The 18,145-nt window shown below is 43.3% G+C and overlaps 1 protein-coding gene across 1 annotated transcript; it reads right to left on the bottom strand.

Annotated features, from left to right (window-relative positions):
- Nucleotides 1-291: 291 nt before the first annotated feature.
- plekhg7 (pleckstrin homology domain containing, family G (with RhoGef domain) member 7) lies at nt 292-14,208 on the bottom strand. Its single transcript, XM_008296009.1, has 16 exons — nt 13,585-14,208; nt 12,961-12,983; nt 12,128-12,250; nt 10,180-10,252; nt 7,751-7,852; nt 7,172-7,321; nt 6,800-6,895; nt 6,370-6,468; nt 5,024-5,137; nt 4,496-4,670; nt 3,472-3,587; nt 2,371-2,458; nt 2,195-2,274; nt 1,951-2,104; nt 1,166-1,263; nt 292-576 (listed from the first exon to the last, which is right to left on the bottom strand). The coding sequence occupies exons 1-16, from the start codon at nt 14,206-14,208 to the stop codon at nt 466-468; spliced, it is 2,226 nt and encodes a 741-aa protein (XP_008294231.1). The 3' UTR covers nt 292-465.
- Between the last annotated feature and the right edge of the window lie 3,937 nt (nt 14,209-18,145).

Below are 18,145 nucleotides of genomic sequence, written 5' to 3'. Positions count from 1 at the left end.
AACCCCACTGAGGCTAAAGTTTATTAACTACCTTGGAAAGAATAGCTGACAAAAAAAAAAATCACTTCAGGGTCCATTTAGCAGCTGATCTGGAGCTTTCAATCACATGATGGAGTTTGCTCAATTAAATTGTTCAAATTTCACAAATCTTGAGCCAATTTGCTGATAAAAACCATCCAATATGTTCCAAAGCTCTTTAACAGATCATAAACGTAACTTAAAGAAGACGGAGGACCCTGATGAAAAGGTTTAAAAAGCAGCTGAAGTAAAGTACAAAAAACACACTCGGCCTTAACTACATAATCACATATTTATTGTACACTACTGCAGCAGCTGCCTTCGAAGGCGTCGAGTTTACAAAAACAATCCTAGTGCTAGTGCAGACATTTACAAGACTCGAGGGTACAGTGAAGTGCACATTGACAGTAGAAACATTTCAAATGGCTTCTAGTGCTGTTGGACGGCTCAGATCTGTGACGACTCCAGCCACAGTGAGGAGCTCTTGACTCGCGGCTGCTGAGAGTCCAGCTTCAGCAGCGTCGTCACTGCGCCCTCTATCTTTGACATCCACGCTCTCTGGAAAAAAAACAAAAAAGTCACGCATGAAGGCGGTTAAGAAAGAGAATTACCAGATTTACCAGTCAGCAGCCCAGATGATATTAGATCTTCTGTTTGTATCGCTCACTATTTGTGTTGATATGAGCTGTGTGGAAGCAGCTTCACACCAGGCAGGAGGTTAAACTGATTTTAAACTTTATTTTGGCTTTTATTTACAGAAATGCCAAAAGAAATGCAAATGTAATAATTAGAAATGTTAATTTAGTGACCCAATGAGACCTCTAAGATGTCAACATTTTTGAAGAAACCTAACTTTGATTCTCTTTTTACTGTTTAGAAATAACCAAGCATCCAACATAAATCCAACTCAAGTGACTTGCATACAAAGCTAAATTAAGAAATGCATAAATTAAAAATAAATTGTGGTTCTCTAAAGATTTGCAGCCGTATGTGGATGTTTACAAAGCAGAAAAAAAAAAGTTTGGATATATTTATCCCATCCATGTGGTATGTAAACATTATTTCTGAGAACATAATGTAATCAGTGTTCTGCCAGCTTCTGTTCAACTTCATGCCCGATCGGAAACTCGTAGCTGAGCTGATCTACCTTGGCCGACTCTGACGCAGCTTGCAGGATGAACGCACCGATGCACTGCTGGTAGCGGTTCTGGTGCATTATTATGAATGAATGAGGCAAACCCGATGCTGGAGAGAAAGCAGAAACATTTTCTCATTTAAAAAAAAAACATAAACGTGCACAAACTAGTAGGCAGACAGCTGTGACCCGACTTGACATCTGATTCTGTGGTCTGTGGATTCTTTCTTTAAACCCTCTAAGCAGTTTCTAAGTAAGTGTGTTTTGTCCTGTCACAAGTCCTGCACTTCTATGGCACCTCTATGGAAACAGAACCACCAAACCTATTTTCCAAGAGCCCACAGGTATTACCAGCACTGTAAAAAAACCAAACATGGTGGCTGTACATACTACAAATATTCTACTACTCCTATTTTTGATCCACGCTTGTCCCCTATCTGCTGTATGTAAACACAGCCTGCAGTTCAGCTCCCATCAGCTAAAAAGTCCCTGAATTTTCGTAACACGACTGTTGTTCGTAGCTGAGTCACTAATAAGTTCCTATTTGTGCCAAGTTGTGAGGATTTTTTTGTTTTTTTACAGAATCCGGTTCGCTTAAACAGGTTATGTAAGTCAATTGAACTACACGTGATTAGTTCAGGGACGGTCGGAAAGTTTTTTTAAAAAAATCAGATTCTTTCTTTTTTGTACAATTTCAGCTCTGATCATTTGTTTTTCAAACTTGGCAGCTTTAGTGCACAGAGGGTCAAACTGTGTCTAAAACTGGATATGAGAGGAAACTTAAAAACTGTAATTACTGGATGCATTTAGTTGATCAATGTTCTTCAGCTGGAGTCGGTCCAGAGAGACGGGCTGGTCGATGACCGTGAAGGTGCATCCCTCCTTCAGCAGCTGATCCAGCTCCAGGTTCTGTGGCAGCCTCAGAGGGTTCTGGTCTGGACCGATGGACCTCTAAAGGTGGACGAGAGTGAAAGCTCATGCAGTTACAACACTTATCGCTGGTACGGATCAGAGTGAGAGCGGGACGAGAGAGCGACAAACCTTCTTGTTCCTCTTTATCTTTGTGATCAGCAGGAATTCGTCGAACAGGAACAGATACACATCGATCAGCTTTGTATTCTCTGGTGACGAACCACAGAGAGAGATGGTGTGAGATTTGGCTCCGACCGAAGCACTCATCACGTAAAGTGTGTTGGATCCACGCCAGCTGCACGTACCTGTGAGCACCAGCTTCCCTTCGTGCAGCAGACTTCTGTGAGAAATCAGATTCTCCAGGGTGACGGCCTTCAGGAGATGCTTCAGATTCTAGAGAAGCACAAAACACCTTCACCGTTTGACACGTAAGACGATATCGAGAGATCTTCCGAGGTATGAGCTGCCGACGCATCGCATTGTTAAAATTTTAATACTCTTTCCGTCGTATCAGATTTCAAATATTGGATCATTTTATCTTCACAACAAGGTGCTGAGAGGATGAAGCATCGGTGCAGATCTGTCACGTTAAAGCTTTGATCTGTCAGCGCAGAGATGAAATATAAAGAGAATGATTTTATATTACTTATAATATTTTGACATGATTTGTTTGGTATTATTGTGGTTGGTTATTTGCATAATTTGGATTATTTGTAGGGAGCTGGTCACAAGGTGTAGGGGGGTGAAGTTTATTTAGGTACCTGCTCACCTGCAGTTGATGAAGGAGGAGGTGAGCGGGATGCCGTATTTTTTGTTGACCACGTGCTTGATCATGTGAGATTCATTTCGTTATTTTTGTCCATCCATCCATCCATTATCTATACACCACTTAAGCCTCACTAGGGTCACGGGGGGCTGGAGTCTATCCCAGCTGACTCAGGGTGAAGGCAGGGGACACCTGGACAGGTAACCAGTCTATCACAGGGCTACACTTAGAGACAGACAACCAAGCACACTCACATTCACACCTACGGACAATTTAGAATCACCAATTAACCTCAACATGTTTTTGGACCTTGTGGGAAGAAGCCGGAGAACCCGGAGAGAACCCACGCTGCACGGGGAGAACATGCAAACTCCACGCAGAAAGATTCCGGTGTCCCCACCGGGACGCGAACCGGCAACCTTCTTGCTGTGAGGCAACAGTGCTAACCAACTGCGCCACCCTGCAGCCCTGTTATATTTTGTGCACATTATATTAAGTCGACTTTCTTCATTATTAAGCTTCTGAAACGCATTTGGATCTTTTGTACAAAGAGCTCGGCCCAACTTCATCCCCTCAGCGCTCTTTAGTTTGTTTTTTATGAACACAAATATTAATATATACACAAATAAAGCAGACGGACCTCGGGGACAAAGGCTCGCTTGTCTCTCTCCCAAACAGGCAGCCACACCAGAGCATCTCTCAGCTGCTTCACCTTCTGGTAGTTATCCAGCCATTTCACCTTTCCCTCCAAATCACCTGTAAACAGAGGATGAGACACATCAATGTGGGGCAAAAACACAAAATCTGCCTCGAATGCACTCGTTCATTTCACACCTGCATACACGTTAAGGATCAATTTGTTAACCGCAATTTATAAAATATGTAAATAGCTCTTCCATTGCTCTTAAACCTTTTATCTCATTGTGTTTTCCTTTGTGCCGAACACGGGCGTGACCATGTCGTGAGAGATTACAGCTCTCAGCCTTTACAGTAAACATGCCCCCCTACCCACACCCACAGAGGACATTGGCCTGCACATCTCGGCTGTGATTACAATACTCCGCGTCAGCTGCGCTTTGCACAATCATAACCATTAAAAAGGTGTGGTAAAAACACGCCTTGTGGTAAAAGCACGCCTTTTTAATGGTTATGGGAAAGTGTGTAATTGAAGATTTGCGTGTGGGCCCCCGCGCCGTGTTTGGTTTTTGGGGACGCTGCTGTTTGTTCAACGCAGCGACGTGGCATTGAGGCCGCCGAGCCGCGGCACATTTCTCACAGTCTGAGCGTGTAGTTACACAGTAAACCGCCACAACAGGTCTGCAGGCGGAGGCATGCTGCGAAGAACAAACGGTCAGGGCCTGCTGGCTGCCGTCCAAGGCATGTCACTTGTTTGTTCTGAAAGACACAAGCCGGTCTTTTTGTGCTGCTGCAGATGACCTCACTTGCATCTGCTTAGCGTGTTTGCAAACAGCCGAAGAAAAGCTTGAGTCACGATGGGCTGGATGACATCGCCGAGGTGCCTCACACCTGAGCGCTCAATTTGTAATCCGACAAGATCTGTGGGAAGCTCGAAGTCGCACAACGAGCACGCACGGCAACTCCTGCAATCAGTGAGAGTCTGGAGGTAAAGCAAAGAAGGAAATGTTGTAATGCAGGCTGCTTACATATCGAAGTGTCCACTTGCTCCGCTATAGCCTGCAGGCCTCGGCTTTCTTCATCCAGCTGACATCTCTTCGCGATGTTCCGCAGCAACAGAGGGTACCGAGTTAACCTCTGCAATGGCGCCACCAACAGGTCGCGCAGTTGCAGCCGCCGGCATTGTTCGTTCCTCTCGCACCACTGAGGAGAAAGAGGGGGAGACGGAGGGGGTGAGAGGAGGGCGACCAAGAAAAAAAAAAAAAGAGAAGAGAGGTCAGAGGGGTGAACGAGCCTGTCAGAGTGTGAAAGGAAAAGAAGGGGGGATGGGCAGTGAAGTAGATGTGAAGAGAAATGATATCTGAGAGCAACAAACACACGGCGACGGGAAGGTTACACAGTTACACAAACGGTGACATTCCTGTCGCCGGGAGTCTCTGTCACACTGAATCCACTGTTTGCTGTTTGAGTGTTACTGTGCGTCCTCTCCCACACTTGGCACTCGGGTACGCGGCGTTCCCCGTCACCGCTCTGCACAGTTTAGCTGCTTTCAGTACCTTCACGTACGATCCAAAGTCCTCCCTGGACTTCAGGGAGTCCAGATAAAGCAGAGCCGTGGAGTAGTTGAGGCAGTACTTCTGCAGGCAGTGGCATATGCTCTCCTGGAACGCCTGTCAGCAGATAGCAGCGTTACACAAACATATCACCTATTGAGCTGCAGATGAACAGATCAGAAAGGAAGATGCCAAACTGCAAGAAAACTTGACTGAATTCTGCTTCCTCTGACGCATAATTTACCAACACAATACAGGCGCCGCTATTATTTTTCGAGGAAATGTGAGCCCAGAACACATTTCCTTCTTATTATTATTCCAATCGTATTTGACATAATCTCTTGTGGGTTTGAGATAAAAAGAGACAAGCAACAGATAATGATAATGTCGCCACATGTTTTAGAAAGCAGCCATTGATAACAGCAATAAACGTGGCATACTTTTAAAGATCAACAGTTTGTGTGAATCGTATAAGACAACACAAAACAGTGTGGACGTATGATGTATACAAGAAGTCTAATGATCACTATCTGTAATTATTGATGGTAAAAGTTGAACAGATCCAACTGATTAATCGTCTGAACCGTTTGAAAAACAAGTCATCTTTAAAACACAAACAAGCAAGAAACTCTAAAATTACACCATTTATCTTGCCAGAAACCAGAAAAACAAAAAGTATCATCACATTTTCAGCTTTCCGACGGCCCTTCAAACAATCATGTGTGACCACATTTTTCATTGATATGTTCACCAAAAAAATTAACTGTTGGCACGAAACTAATCCTCCTCGGTGCCATTAATGACTCAGATGAGCCCAACAGTCATGTGTAAAAAACTTCAGGGACTTTCTGAACTGGGTTGAACTGCAGGCAGTGTTTACACAGAGCAGGTAGGAGACGAATATGGAAACAAATAAAAAAAATCTAAGTACAGTCAAGGTTTTTTCCAACATTGGTACCACCTGTGGGCACTTTGAAAATGTTGGACATGTTGACTTTTTCAGTTTTTGTAAAGCAAAATAAGGAATTTCAACTTTAGTTTTATAAAACATATGATTTTATAACCTTGTTAAACTGTACACAAGACATTTATGAGATGAGTCTTCTCTCCTTATAACCATGACTGCACTGTTTCCATAGCGGTGTTGCATTACAGTGGAAAATGTGACAGGAGCAACAAAAAAAAAAAAGACACCCAGAAACTGCTTGGAGTTCAGAGGGTTAATCCATCCTGATTAATGTATGATCAGTGATTTCTTTTTTGTATTCCCTTCTCTTCCATTTGTCTTGTGGCTGGACTTTGTGACTGTGTGATGTCAGAAAGTGTGTCCACAGGTGAGTCACACTTGCCTTGCCCAGCAGCTCCAGCAGGGTGGGCCCGCCACCCTCGGCGATCTCCAGCGTGTCCCTGATGACGCGGAGGAGGTTGTTCAGGAAACCAAAGCTCACCTGCAGCAGAAAAAACAGTGTCCAGTGTCACCACAAGGCAGACAGACGCTCTCACATGGAGACAAACCAGGCATGTGTTGTAAACGTCTGTTGCCTTTTTGGTGACATTATTGAACTTTATCTTAAATGAACGATGCTTTTATGAGTAAATAAAGACTAAAATTACAAAAAAAAACTTCCTCAAGAGACACACAGATCCATCATTAGCTGATCTGATGTTGCACCAAACAGTGTTATCTTAAGGCCGTGAAGGCTCCTGTTGTTTTGAATTATTTACATAGCAAATATAAAACTAGCGGCCCGCATGCCACTTATTTGCATCACGTCTCACCAGGCAGAGCTCGTTGAGGTTTGCAAACAGCCTCCACGAGTCCACATCGGTGAGGCAGTTCCTCAGCTGCAGGTTTGTAAGCGTGGCCAAAAACACCTGAAGGGAACAAAAGAAGTCAGAGAGAGGAGAAAAAAAAAGAAAAAAAGGTTCAGGCTATTTGTCCTGCTAGCATTAAATTTCTAATCCAGCGCCGCAGAGAATGGAAAACCTGAACAGACTTTTACATGGACACCAAAGGCAGGAATTCAGCGAGATGATGAAAAACACAAAAGCAGCAGGTGTTGGGTTTCGTTTGGGTTTGGTCTATGTATTTGTGGTCCTGTGTGTGTGTGTGTGTGTGTGTGCATTGTGAGGCTTTGTGTGGACAGTCACCTCTTTGAGAACCATGAGCTGATCCAGGAAGTAAACGCACTCGCTGGTGAGGAGTTCCCAGATGGCCTCTTGTCTTTTGCAGCCCTGAGGGTCAGTGGGAGCGCTCACCTGGGACGACTGGTCCCGCAGGAACTCAGCCACAGAGTAGTCCTGCACACAGACCGGCAACAATGACAAGGAGGTAACCAAAAGCTGCACCTCCCTCGGGCACTCCACAATCTAAAAAACTGTATATTCTGTTACTGACAAATTCCTACCACCATTATGATCGACTCGAGAGTACGTCAGTGTTTGTTTATATTCGCGTGGGGTCGACCCGACTGGTTGCCGCCTAGAAATTCTGGTTCTTGCACAACCTGTGTGCCATTTAGACATTGCAGGAGCTTCCCTTTGAACTGCTGTCTTGTGATTTCTGTGTCATTTGCCAAACACAGAGCTGTATTTGGATTGGAAATCTGGATCTCTCAGTAGTTCAAACTTTGCTCGGATTAGAAGTCACCGCAGACACAGAACCGACGTGATTTACATAACAAACAGATCCTTAAGGACCTTTTCCTGCTGACGGCGCTCATTTCTCACCTTGTATTTCTGAAGCTCAGAGTTTCTCCAGCCTTGAATCTGTGCTGTTGAAAGGTACTTTTCAATATCCGACACTGTGCCTGTCTGCGACTTCCCTTTAGTCTGAAAGGAAGAGAAGCAGAGAGAAATCAGGGACATGTTCAGCCATAGCTGCATGTTAACTAGAGGAAAAAAAACAAGGATGTGTATTTGTTGTTTTGGTTCTAGTTCTGCATTTCACAGTGTTGACCAATTACAAAAAAACCTGTGTGGGCCAAAAAGGGATAAGAGGAAACGCACTAATCTGCTTTGAGAAGTGGGTCAGAGAACAATGTCTGAACCGACGGCCCACTGCAGGTACATCCAAACAAACCAACGCCGGCACACACATCAACAAAAGGACAGACACACAACACACCTACCGTACTACGTCTCGAAAAAGGCCACTTTGACTTCTTAGTATCTGTAGAAATGGCAAACATAAAACACAAGATTATTAAAAAAAAACATCCCACAAATGTGTCCAGCAGATGGGATTAGAATCAAACAAACAGAGCAGTGTGCTGGGATAAAACCCCCGATTACACGAGTTACAGAAAATGCAAATAAATCTTTTATTTTGCAAGTAACACTAAATATAACCCGGCGTATGAAATAGGACAAAGCAGCATGTGTGTGTTGCCTTTTTGATTTCTGATCGATGGGTGTGCACCATGGACGGACACGATGTGCTTTCTTTGCAGCACATTAAATAGATGTCTGAGTCTTAACCCTTTCAATCCCAGCTCATGACTCTATTTTAACACCAGTTCTACTCGTCTGCCCCTCAACACACGCTTATATAATAATAATAAATGTTGAATTTTCTAACTGGTTCAGGATTCGGGCTTCATCATAATATGAAAAATGATTTTACAAGATGCAATTTAATAATATTCTGACCCCGTTGAAGTATGAAACCTCATTCTAGGACAGATCTTTCCTCTCAGCTGACATTTTGCCTCATCATAGGAGGGAACTAATTGTGAAATTCACAACATTAGAAACAACTGCATTCCACGTAGGTCAGGTTGTCGAAGCGTCTTTGTATGTTGCAGTCTTGTTCTGTGTCACAGTTTACTGGGAAACTTTATAGAACTGAGTCACTGTCGACAAAATGTGTGTCACTGTGTTTTTCCTGCTGTGACAAGTAAAATATCTGCTGTGAAAAAAGGCCCGTCCTCTCAGGGTTGTGATGGAACTGACAGCGACTACAGACTGACGACAGCTTTAAAACAATACAGGATGAACTGCAAAAACAAAAGCAATGCAAACTAAGTGAACTCTCTGAACCCCAAAACCTGCCTGTAGGTTTGAAAGGTTGGTTGTTTGTAAGAAAATCCTCAAAATTACACTAGAAACTATCAAAACAGAGAAAAAAAATGACATTTTCAATCTTCAGTGGTCCTTAAACTACTGATCTGTGCCCTTTCGTTGGAAAATGTGGCTGAAACTTTATAAAATTTTGGCAAAATCACTTTTTTCGACATCCCGTTTCAAAATTTGCAAAAAAATAATTGTTTGGTTTGATCGGATTTTGCAAAAAATCAAAAATTCTGAGCTCCACGGGGAAACTGAGGAGCCGCCATGACTCAGGGACTTTTTAGTTGAACACAAAGTAAATAGAAAATGAGTAGAAAAAATAAAATATATGATGTAAGCAGTAAAATATCCATAGCAAGTAGAGTTATCTTTTTTTTTAAATCCAGTATTGGTAACAACTGCATTTGGAAAAATGTTGCACGTGTTTTTCTAGATTTTCAAATTAAATAATCAAAGAAATTCAACTTCTTTCTTTTCATGGTATTGTAACTTTGTCCCATCATGCAAAAGCAGTTTCTGAGTTCCCTCCACTTCCAGCCATGACTGTGCAGTTTCCATTGAGGTCCAGGACTCTTTATTACAGTGAAAAATGAGCCCACAGTGAATAAAAATGTGACAGGAACAAAAAAAACGCCCAGAAACTTCAGAGAATGAATAGGCTTCTGCGCTCAAAGAGATCAAGGGCTACACCTACAAGGTTCATATTGTTTGTATAAACCAATAAATAACCCGGGCAACTCTTCAGCACAGCCTCTCTGTCTGCTGGGAGCCACAACCAAACCCAGAACATGGTTTCTTGGTTAACCGTAGCAGCAATCAAGGCGCGGTTACAGCAACCACGGTCCTTATTGGTAAATCATTTTCCTCTTAACGATGGAAGGGACTAATATATGACGTCATAATAAGACAGACAGATCAGTTGAAGCATGACTTGAACAGAAGTCAGACAGGTTCTGCTGCAACTAATCGGACTAAATTAGAGGCTTAGATCAGAGGATGACAAGGAAAGCTATTAAAATAGACATAATAGAGAGAATGTTACCAGAGTAGTTTGAACCGTTTAATATGTCGGCTGCTCCGTTGGATACAAAAAGGTCTCCGGGCGAAACATCCAATCCTGGCAAGCTGACCACCACGGAGCTCCGCCTCCTTTCATGGAGCCTGAGGACACCAAAGCAGACGGATGAACATCTTCAGATTACTAAAAGCTCTGTTCGGCTAAGATTTAAACTCGTAACATACAGGGGCCATTATTCTACTGTCTGTGAAGATTCTCAGTCATCCAGGTCACGGTTATTCTCGTAGATTAACTGGAACAACTGGACTTGCATGAGTTCCTTGAAGGCGTTTCACCTCTCATCTAAGAGGCTTCATCAGTTCTGAGTGACTAGTCGGGAGTTCCAGATACTTATATCCTTAAGGAGTCATTAACAGATGGTAGATGGTTTGAGAGAGGGGTGACAGAAGCCATCTATGTCAAACTGGAAAGACCATCCCTCAACAGAGGTGGAGGTCTGAGGCATCACCTCTCACCTGTTTACAACTCAGTCCTAAGATCTCTCCCCAGCAAGATGAAACCACATCCACACCTAGCCACAAAAGACCCTAACGAACCCCATTGTTTCAGGGGGAGCACTAGCGACTCACATCACGAGGGGTAGGAGCAACAAACCCCCAACTGAAAGTGAAACTCAGGTGTTAATGGCTCCTTAAGGATATAAGTATCTGGAACTCCCAACTAGTCAGTCAGAACTGATGAAGCCTCTTTGATGAGAGGAGAAACGTCTTCAGTTGCTACCATTATTCTACTGTAATTGTGCTGTTTTCTAAAGACAAGACTTAGTGCATGCCACAGGAAATAACTGAATTCCTTTTGTCGTGTTGCGTGGTTGGAATACCTCGGAAATACCACCTGCATTGTGCAGCAAACGGCAGATTAGCACGAGAATCAGAAATTATAAAGGATAAGCGTTACATGTCTGGCTTATGCGCGGATAGCAGCTGACTAATGGATCGCCCTGTTTGTGTGGAAGGAGGCGAGCTGTCAGAGAGTGCCGGTTATAATCCTCTTGGTCTCCTTTTCATAGTTAGCAACTGAGGCATGGCTGTGGCTGGAAAAACACGGGCCTGCCTTTTAGCCTCAGGCAGAGCTCAGACAGCCACTGTTCTAAAGTGTTTTTGACTTATCCCCAGCTGTTGTGCTTCATTTATTACAGCGGAAAGTAAGAACTGGATATTCACAAGTTGAAATTAAAAACCAAAGACGTCGATGAATGTCATGTCATGTCATGGAGGCTGACGTTTAATACGCAGACGAGGATGTTTTCACTTGTTTGTAGCACCTAAAAGAGTCTAAACCTAGACAAACTTGATAGGTGACAGTGCGACTCCAACAATCACAAACTGTGCAGAAATAAGATGCACGGCAACCAGACAGGCTGGTTCAGTTGAAAGGAAAGGTTCACTTTCAGCGCGCTGACACTGATCGACAATCGGTCAGCGACCCACGTCAGCGCTCTGAGGTTTCGCCTCTAAATATTTCAGGGTCTTGGCTTCAAAAGGGAGAGTTTAAAGTTCAGACGAAAGGGAGGCAAAAACACAAAAAATCACCAGAGGAGATCAATGCACTTTCTGAGTAATAAAGGTTATCAGGAAATAATTAGAGCGGAGGGAAGCCCTGGCTCACTAATGTCTCTGTTTACGACAACAATAAACCGAAGCACAAACAAGAGGAACAATGCTGGTCGTGGGTCGTTCCTGTCCACTATGTAAAACCTGCTTCATTATACGGACTGAAGAGGCTGTCTTCCTCTTTCAGCACATAACATCCTCTCATACAGTAGCTGCATTCTGGCTGCTGCTGCTTGGGCCTGTACAGTTGCACAATATGAGAGTCGAGTGCACATGTAGGCCACATGGCTGCAGGGCTGTGCACTCGGAGGATAGGTGAGTCTACCAGTAAACAGGAGAAACCTGGTACATTTCTGCCCCGGGACACTTTTTGTTTAACCGTGAAAGCACCGACTGTTTCCTCACTCTCCCTGGTAAACCGATACAACCCCCCCCACCACCCTCGTCTCCACCACCTCCAGATCGATGTATAGGCGCTGAATCGACAGCAGATAGCAGTCGGGAGCAGCACCTGCCGAAGATATGTGGCTGATGGGACAGTAAGAGAGGCACGATTACTCCTCTAAACCAGGTCAGTGCCTCCTGGCAGTTCATTCCAGAGCATCCTCACAATGACATCCTGTTGCTTTGAGAGCGCTCAGAAAGCTTTCTCTGTCAGCCTCTCTGCCACCGAGAGCACTTGTAAAAAATGGGTGCTTTGTTCCTCCACAACAAGAGAAATAATGATGCCCCAAAACAAAACTGTCCCGACCAATGGCTCGCGAGGCCCGGTCACTGTAAGAGGCGCAGTGCCAGGGTGTAATTACAGGGACAATAGCTGCCTAATTATCCAGTGAGGGGAAGAGCCTGGCCGCCCATTAGGAGGGGTGTGGGCGGCAGTAAGGGGAAAACAGCCTTAATGAGGGTTTGTCTAGGCCATACATAACCATGGGACTCTCAAAACTTAACCCACCAAGCTTATGAACCATTAACAAAGACCTGAATGACAATGAATGCACAATGGGGCTCCTTAAACCAAAGAGCTCCAATCATCCCGGCTTGCTCACGAGCACATAAAGTCAAAGGCGCTTGTTGGAGATCGAATTTTTCTTCTGACATGTTGGAAACAGATGGTGGGGACTGGTTACATGCTGCTGTTGTTTTTTTTTTTTTACAACTTCCCTGATAAGCAAATATGGATTTTACAAGTGGCGCTGCGGTGACAGCATGCAAAAAAGTCCAGTCCAAAGTGCACCTACCTATTATGACCGTGCTCCTTCTCCTGCAACACAAAAAAAAAGAACTTTATTAGTGCTCTCAACTTTCCAAAAGCAGCAATCATCCTGTTGACACACTAGCGGCGTCCTACTGTAGCATCAAGACCTCCTCCTGCTACCAACAGCACTAGATCACTTTCAAAGACGGTCAAACTTGAATCAGTGTTTTAAGTGGTCCCTCGGACTCAAAAGCCTCTGATATTGGGGGGAGAATGTCGGGACTCTATTGAGAATGTGCCTGCTTGAATGCGGCGAGCTGATGAATAGATCTCCCCATTATCTTTTTCCATCGCTCACTGACCCCTCCATTATTGGGTGACTGCTGACTGCGGTGAACGGGGGCCCGAGGAGAGCACTTCCCAGGGCTCTGCAGGCAGTGGGTTTGGTCGGAGCTGTCAGTGCATGTAACTGCTGATTCATTTGCTGTCAAAAGCTCGCATTGTGAGTGACCGCTGCAGGAGGCAAGAGGGAGCGAAGGTTTCTGCAAGGAAGGAATGTGTAACCATTTAATTTATAGGGGATCCGCGGAAGGCCGGGACTTGAGGGGACGGTGGGAAGAGCGAGGATTAGGACAACAAATTATTTCACACACACAGGAGACCTCACCTGCACTTCACTGTCAGGAAATCCAAACTCTTTAGCGGGGGCAACGAGGGCACTGCGGCATTCCTGCCTCGTGGAAGTGATACCGTTGTCAAAAGTCTTTGATCTGTGCGATCTGGTTCTCTGTCGACCCGAGGACGAACAGATCTCGTGACAGATCTCTCCGTCGGAGAGGGGGCTTGGCGCTAGAGGGGATTTGACCCTATGGGCGGGGGACAGGGGGCTCCCGGACGAAGGCTCCTCCTGGGTGCTGCCCATCCTGGAGGGATCCCTGGAGTCGCCCAGGGGACGCCTCGTGCTCCTCATCCTCCTCAGGGTGGGCGACGTGGAGATGCGCCCGGGAGCCTGGCGGTCGAACTGGAAGAAAGGCGGCACCAAGCTTTCGCCGTCCACCAGAGACAGATGTCTGAGCTTGGAGTTCGTCCTCGTGAGGTCGATGTGCATGATGACCGGGCTGCTGGTCTGACTCTCCTTGTGCTCAACGGACCCCGAGTCCGTCTGGGTCTGGGCGTCCGCCACACCTGCGGCGACCACCTCATTCTCGGCCCACTCGATGTAACTCCAGTCCAGCTTCTTGTCGATGTCCTCGTCCTTCTCCTGCAGGATAACGTGCTTCAGCGTAGACATGGCAGCCTCACAGGCATCGTAGTGCGGCGGAGATCAGTTGTAATCTCGTGGTCCGATTGCTTCGCCTCCTTCGAGTTAACGTCAGATGATAATCCCGTCGCATTCCAACGCCGTTCACACCATTTTCTCTGGAGGGGCAAGAGGGGGAGGAAAGAAGAAAATGTGTCAATACCCATGAGCAAGTGAAGCAAGGCACAAAATCACCCCCTAAGCTTCTGGAAAGGGGATTTGATCGGGGTTGGAAATGGGCAGTTGGCAGCAGAGAAGCCTTTAGAAGACACAGTGGTGCTTTTAATGTGCATTTGTGTGAAGAGCAGGTGGTTTGGACGGAGATGCTCCAGATTACAGAGCACAGAAACAGTTTGCTATTACAGAACCAAAGGAGGCCACTTACTTTAAACCACCTCACACACTGTCTCACTTCAGTTTTTACTCTTGTAAGCTTTATTTTTCCTTATAAAACCCCGTCCTGCTTCCTGATCTGTTCCCCATCAGGTGAATTTCATTGTTTATCCAGAAGCCGCGCAGCTCGGCTCATCCACGAGGCGACAAAAAGGTGAAAAGGAACAAAGCGGCGCAAACGAACCCGCAACTTTCACCGCAAAAAAACTGGATAAAGACGCTCCTCTGATAAAAGGAAACGAATTTGAACAGAGTTGAGAATAAAGAAAGTCGCGTTTACTTACATCCAGCGGTGCCTCGCGTCGACTCGGCGGTGAGAGAGTGACCAGAGAGAGAGTCCGGGAATAAAACTGAAGGTTTAAAAAAACAAAAGGAGAAAGTCGAAGCTGTTTTTAAATATTCACACGAGTGAAGAAGAAGCAGGTCTGAGTGGAGAGAAGCAGGAGAGGAGGAGCGACGAGCCGGAGCTGGTGGAGCAAAGGTGCGACTCCTGACTGACTGACTGCTGCTGCTGCTGCTGCTGGGAACACTAGTCCTCACACACACACACACACACACACACACACACACACACACACACACACTCTCTCTCTCTCTCTCTCTCTCTCTCTCTCTCTCTCTCTCTCTCAGCCCAATACGTCACACAGTAACAATAAAGTTATAAATCAGTTTTTTTTTCTCACTCGTGTGTTTTGTTGTATCAAGCCTTATTTCCACTCTAAAAATATTTTAATAAAGTATTTAAATATTTTTCAGGTTCTTTCCTGCACTGTAAAAAAAAAAGTAAATAATAAAAAAAAAGAATTGAAAAAAGAAAATCTAACAATTTACTGTTATTTTGTAGATTTTCCCTGTTTTATTAAATTTCCGATCATAGCTACAATGTTTAAAAAAAAAAAAAAAAGATGGTGAAAATCTGCCAGCAAGGGTGCCACGAAAGAAAAACATGTTTTTAAATTTTTTTTTAAAGTGGAATATTTTGATGTTCAAAAACTGTAGAACCTGCAAAAATGATCGACAAATATATTTGTCAAAGAATACTACTTTTAACTGATTTAAATCCAGGAAAACTTTTTACAACTTTTTAAAAATAATTATTTTACACATTGTAAAAGAACAAATAGTAAAAATACAGATTTTTAATGTTGACATTATGTGTAAGAGTCTTGACCTGTTTTCTTGTTTTTGAGGTAAACATGTAAAAATAATACTTTTGTCTGAGATTTTATTACATATTTTCTGTAATTTACCAAAATAACAAGTTACAAACAAACATTATTTACATTACCATTTTTAATCCTTAATGTTCCATTTTTTTTTTTCTAAAGAAAATGGCAAATATCCATAGAATAATTTATTTTTTGCTCATTTAAAATACCGTAAACAAGTTTAAGTTTATGGTCACACATTTTAAATAAACAAATCACTATTTGTACAAATACAGATTTGTGATGTGGACATTATATACAGTTGTTTTTGTTTATTTTTTAGGTTTTAACATCTAAATGAACAGATTTTAATTTATTTTTACTATTCATTGAAATGAAAAATACTTTATTTATCCCAGAAGGGAAATTCAATTTATTAATTCACCACTAAAAGTAAAGAATGGTAAACTGTTAAAAAAATAAATAAAATCACTTAGAAACAGTTAACAGTGTGGTCACCTTAAGCTTGTTTATGTTGATATTTTAACAGTTTTCACAGTTTTAGAATGTTCCACTGTTTACTGTACTGATTTTTTTACAGTGTATATCTTAAGACTCAGACGTCTCCTATAACTGTTGGTTTATGTTGTAACTATTTCATTTATGTACACAGTATAATGGATCTAATATACTGGAGACAGTAAAGTAAATACTCGTGTTTGCTTTCTGTCACTTAGGCTGCAGCGTACACGGTACAGAGTTGATATAAGGAGCTATAATGTGAAAACCACATTCTCAGAGTCTGAATCATTTCAGCATATTTACATTACACAACCTGCAACCTGCTTTGACTACACATCAGTTAACGCAGAAATAAAAGCACCGAAAGCAGGTTTGAAGCTGTTTTTTGTCACCGGATGGATGAAAACTTGTGACTTCAAACTTCTTTAACTGATTATTTTCTGTTAGACGTGTGTCAGCATTGCCAACATTTAATCAGTTCAACTTTTGCACTGTAAAAATCACTTTATTAAGCAGCTCTGTCACCTGTGTGGCTTCCCAGGAGGAACCTTCATGACATGCGACTTAAATATGTGTCAGTGTGTCTGACGGTGAGGAACCGGTCCTCGGTACCGGTTTGTGGTGTTTGTATTCGACACAGAGAGCAAGTCGGTGGAGCAGCCGAGTCACCTGTTGGTTCAGTCAAGTGAACACTGTGGGGCGATACAGCTCAAATAATACGAGTGAGGAGCAGCTCAGTCCTGGAGGTTTGATCTCCAGCGCCCCCTAGTGTACCAACGCAGCTGGTGCTCTGTAATATTTAAAAACCTTAAATCCTTCTCTTATTTATAACACTGCAGGTCATTTAAAGCATCTACTGCTGGGCAAAGCTTCCAATAAATCAAGTAAAAGACAAGAAAAACTCACATTTTAAAATCTCTGTGGTGTCATTGTCATACATTTGGCTTTTTTAAATTTAAAATGTGTGTGACAAAAACATCCCCAACACTGCTACCATCATAATAACCCTTATAGTCACTGTCTGTTTGAAAAACAGATCCTTTAGTAAAAATAGAGACGTATTATCAGCTACATGTGTTCATTCTTTCCCTCATTGTTTGAATACTGGTTTGTTAACACTGATCCACCAACATGTCGGCCGCTGCACCTCTAAAGAGCCACAAGGAAATAAATGTAATGGGTCATGATGTGATTAAGGAGAGAGAAAAAATTACAAACTAAATTCTAATGTACTTCTTTTATTTATTTTTTGGATGTCGTTTTAATTTCTGTGTCTTTGTCAAATACTAAATAGTCTTTTAGGATGAAACTGGAGGTTAATCGACAAGTTTAGAGGAGAAACAGCTCACACCTGAAACACGACAAGAGGCTTCAACTAGACGCTGGGGTTTTAGGGCCTAAAAAGTTGGAAATAGTTGGTTTAATCTTTGACAATTCAGATTTTGGACTAGATGCTATGAGTTTGTTGCTATTTAATGTTAGAAAAACTATCTTGAAGGTATAAAAGCAGATGTGGAGGTTTGTGTGCATGCTGGGCCTGGAGAGAACATTTCACAAAACAAATCGATTTAAAAAAGAAAAGTGAAAAAAAAAGACAAAACAGAAACCAGAAATCAGATCCGCCCTTGTGGGAGTTAAACCCTCCACCATGTGTGCCGTGTGGAGTTGTGTAACGGACGCACTGAGAAGCAGACTCTCGCTCTGGATAAGTTTGAATGGTTGCCACATTTCTGTGATTATTCTGGTGAGACTAATAGGAAATAATTACACACAGTCTGGTCATGGTGATGAAGATAAAAGAAATGCTGTGGAGACCTTCTGAGAGGCTGTTCGTTTATGATTTATGATCTGTGCAGCTGTGTTGT

Source organism: Stegastes partitus, unplaced genomic scaffold (assembly GCF_000690725.1).
Source record: "Stegastes partitus isolate 25-593 unplaced genomic scaffold, Stegastes_partitus-1.0.2 Scaffold1093, whole genome shotgun sequence".
In the NCBI taxonomy this organism is placed as follows: Eukaryota; Metazoa; Chordata; class Actinopteri; family Pomacentridae; genus Stegastes; species Stegastes partitus.
This window is presented reverse-complemented; position numbering and strand designations above follow the sequence as displayed.

Bases quoted from the DNA above. Each gene is read 5' to 3' on its own strand.
- plekhg7 (XM_008296009.1), bottom strand. From the start codon at position 14,208: ATGTCTACGCTGAAGCACGTTATCCTGCAGGAGAAGGACGAGGACATC. The intron at 7,322-7,750 runs GTGAGAAATGAG...GTCTGTGTGCAG, and splicing joins CTGAGCTTCAGAAATACAAG to GACTACTCTGTGGCTGAGTT. The intron at 6,469-6,799 runs GTGAGACGTGAT...TTTCTGCTGCAG, and splicing joins ACCTCAACGAGCTCTGCCTG to GTGAGCTTTGGTTTCCTGAA.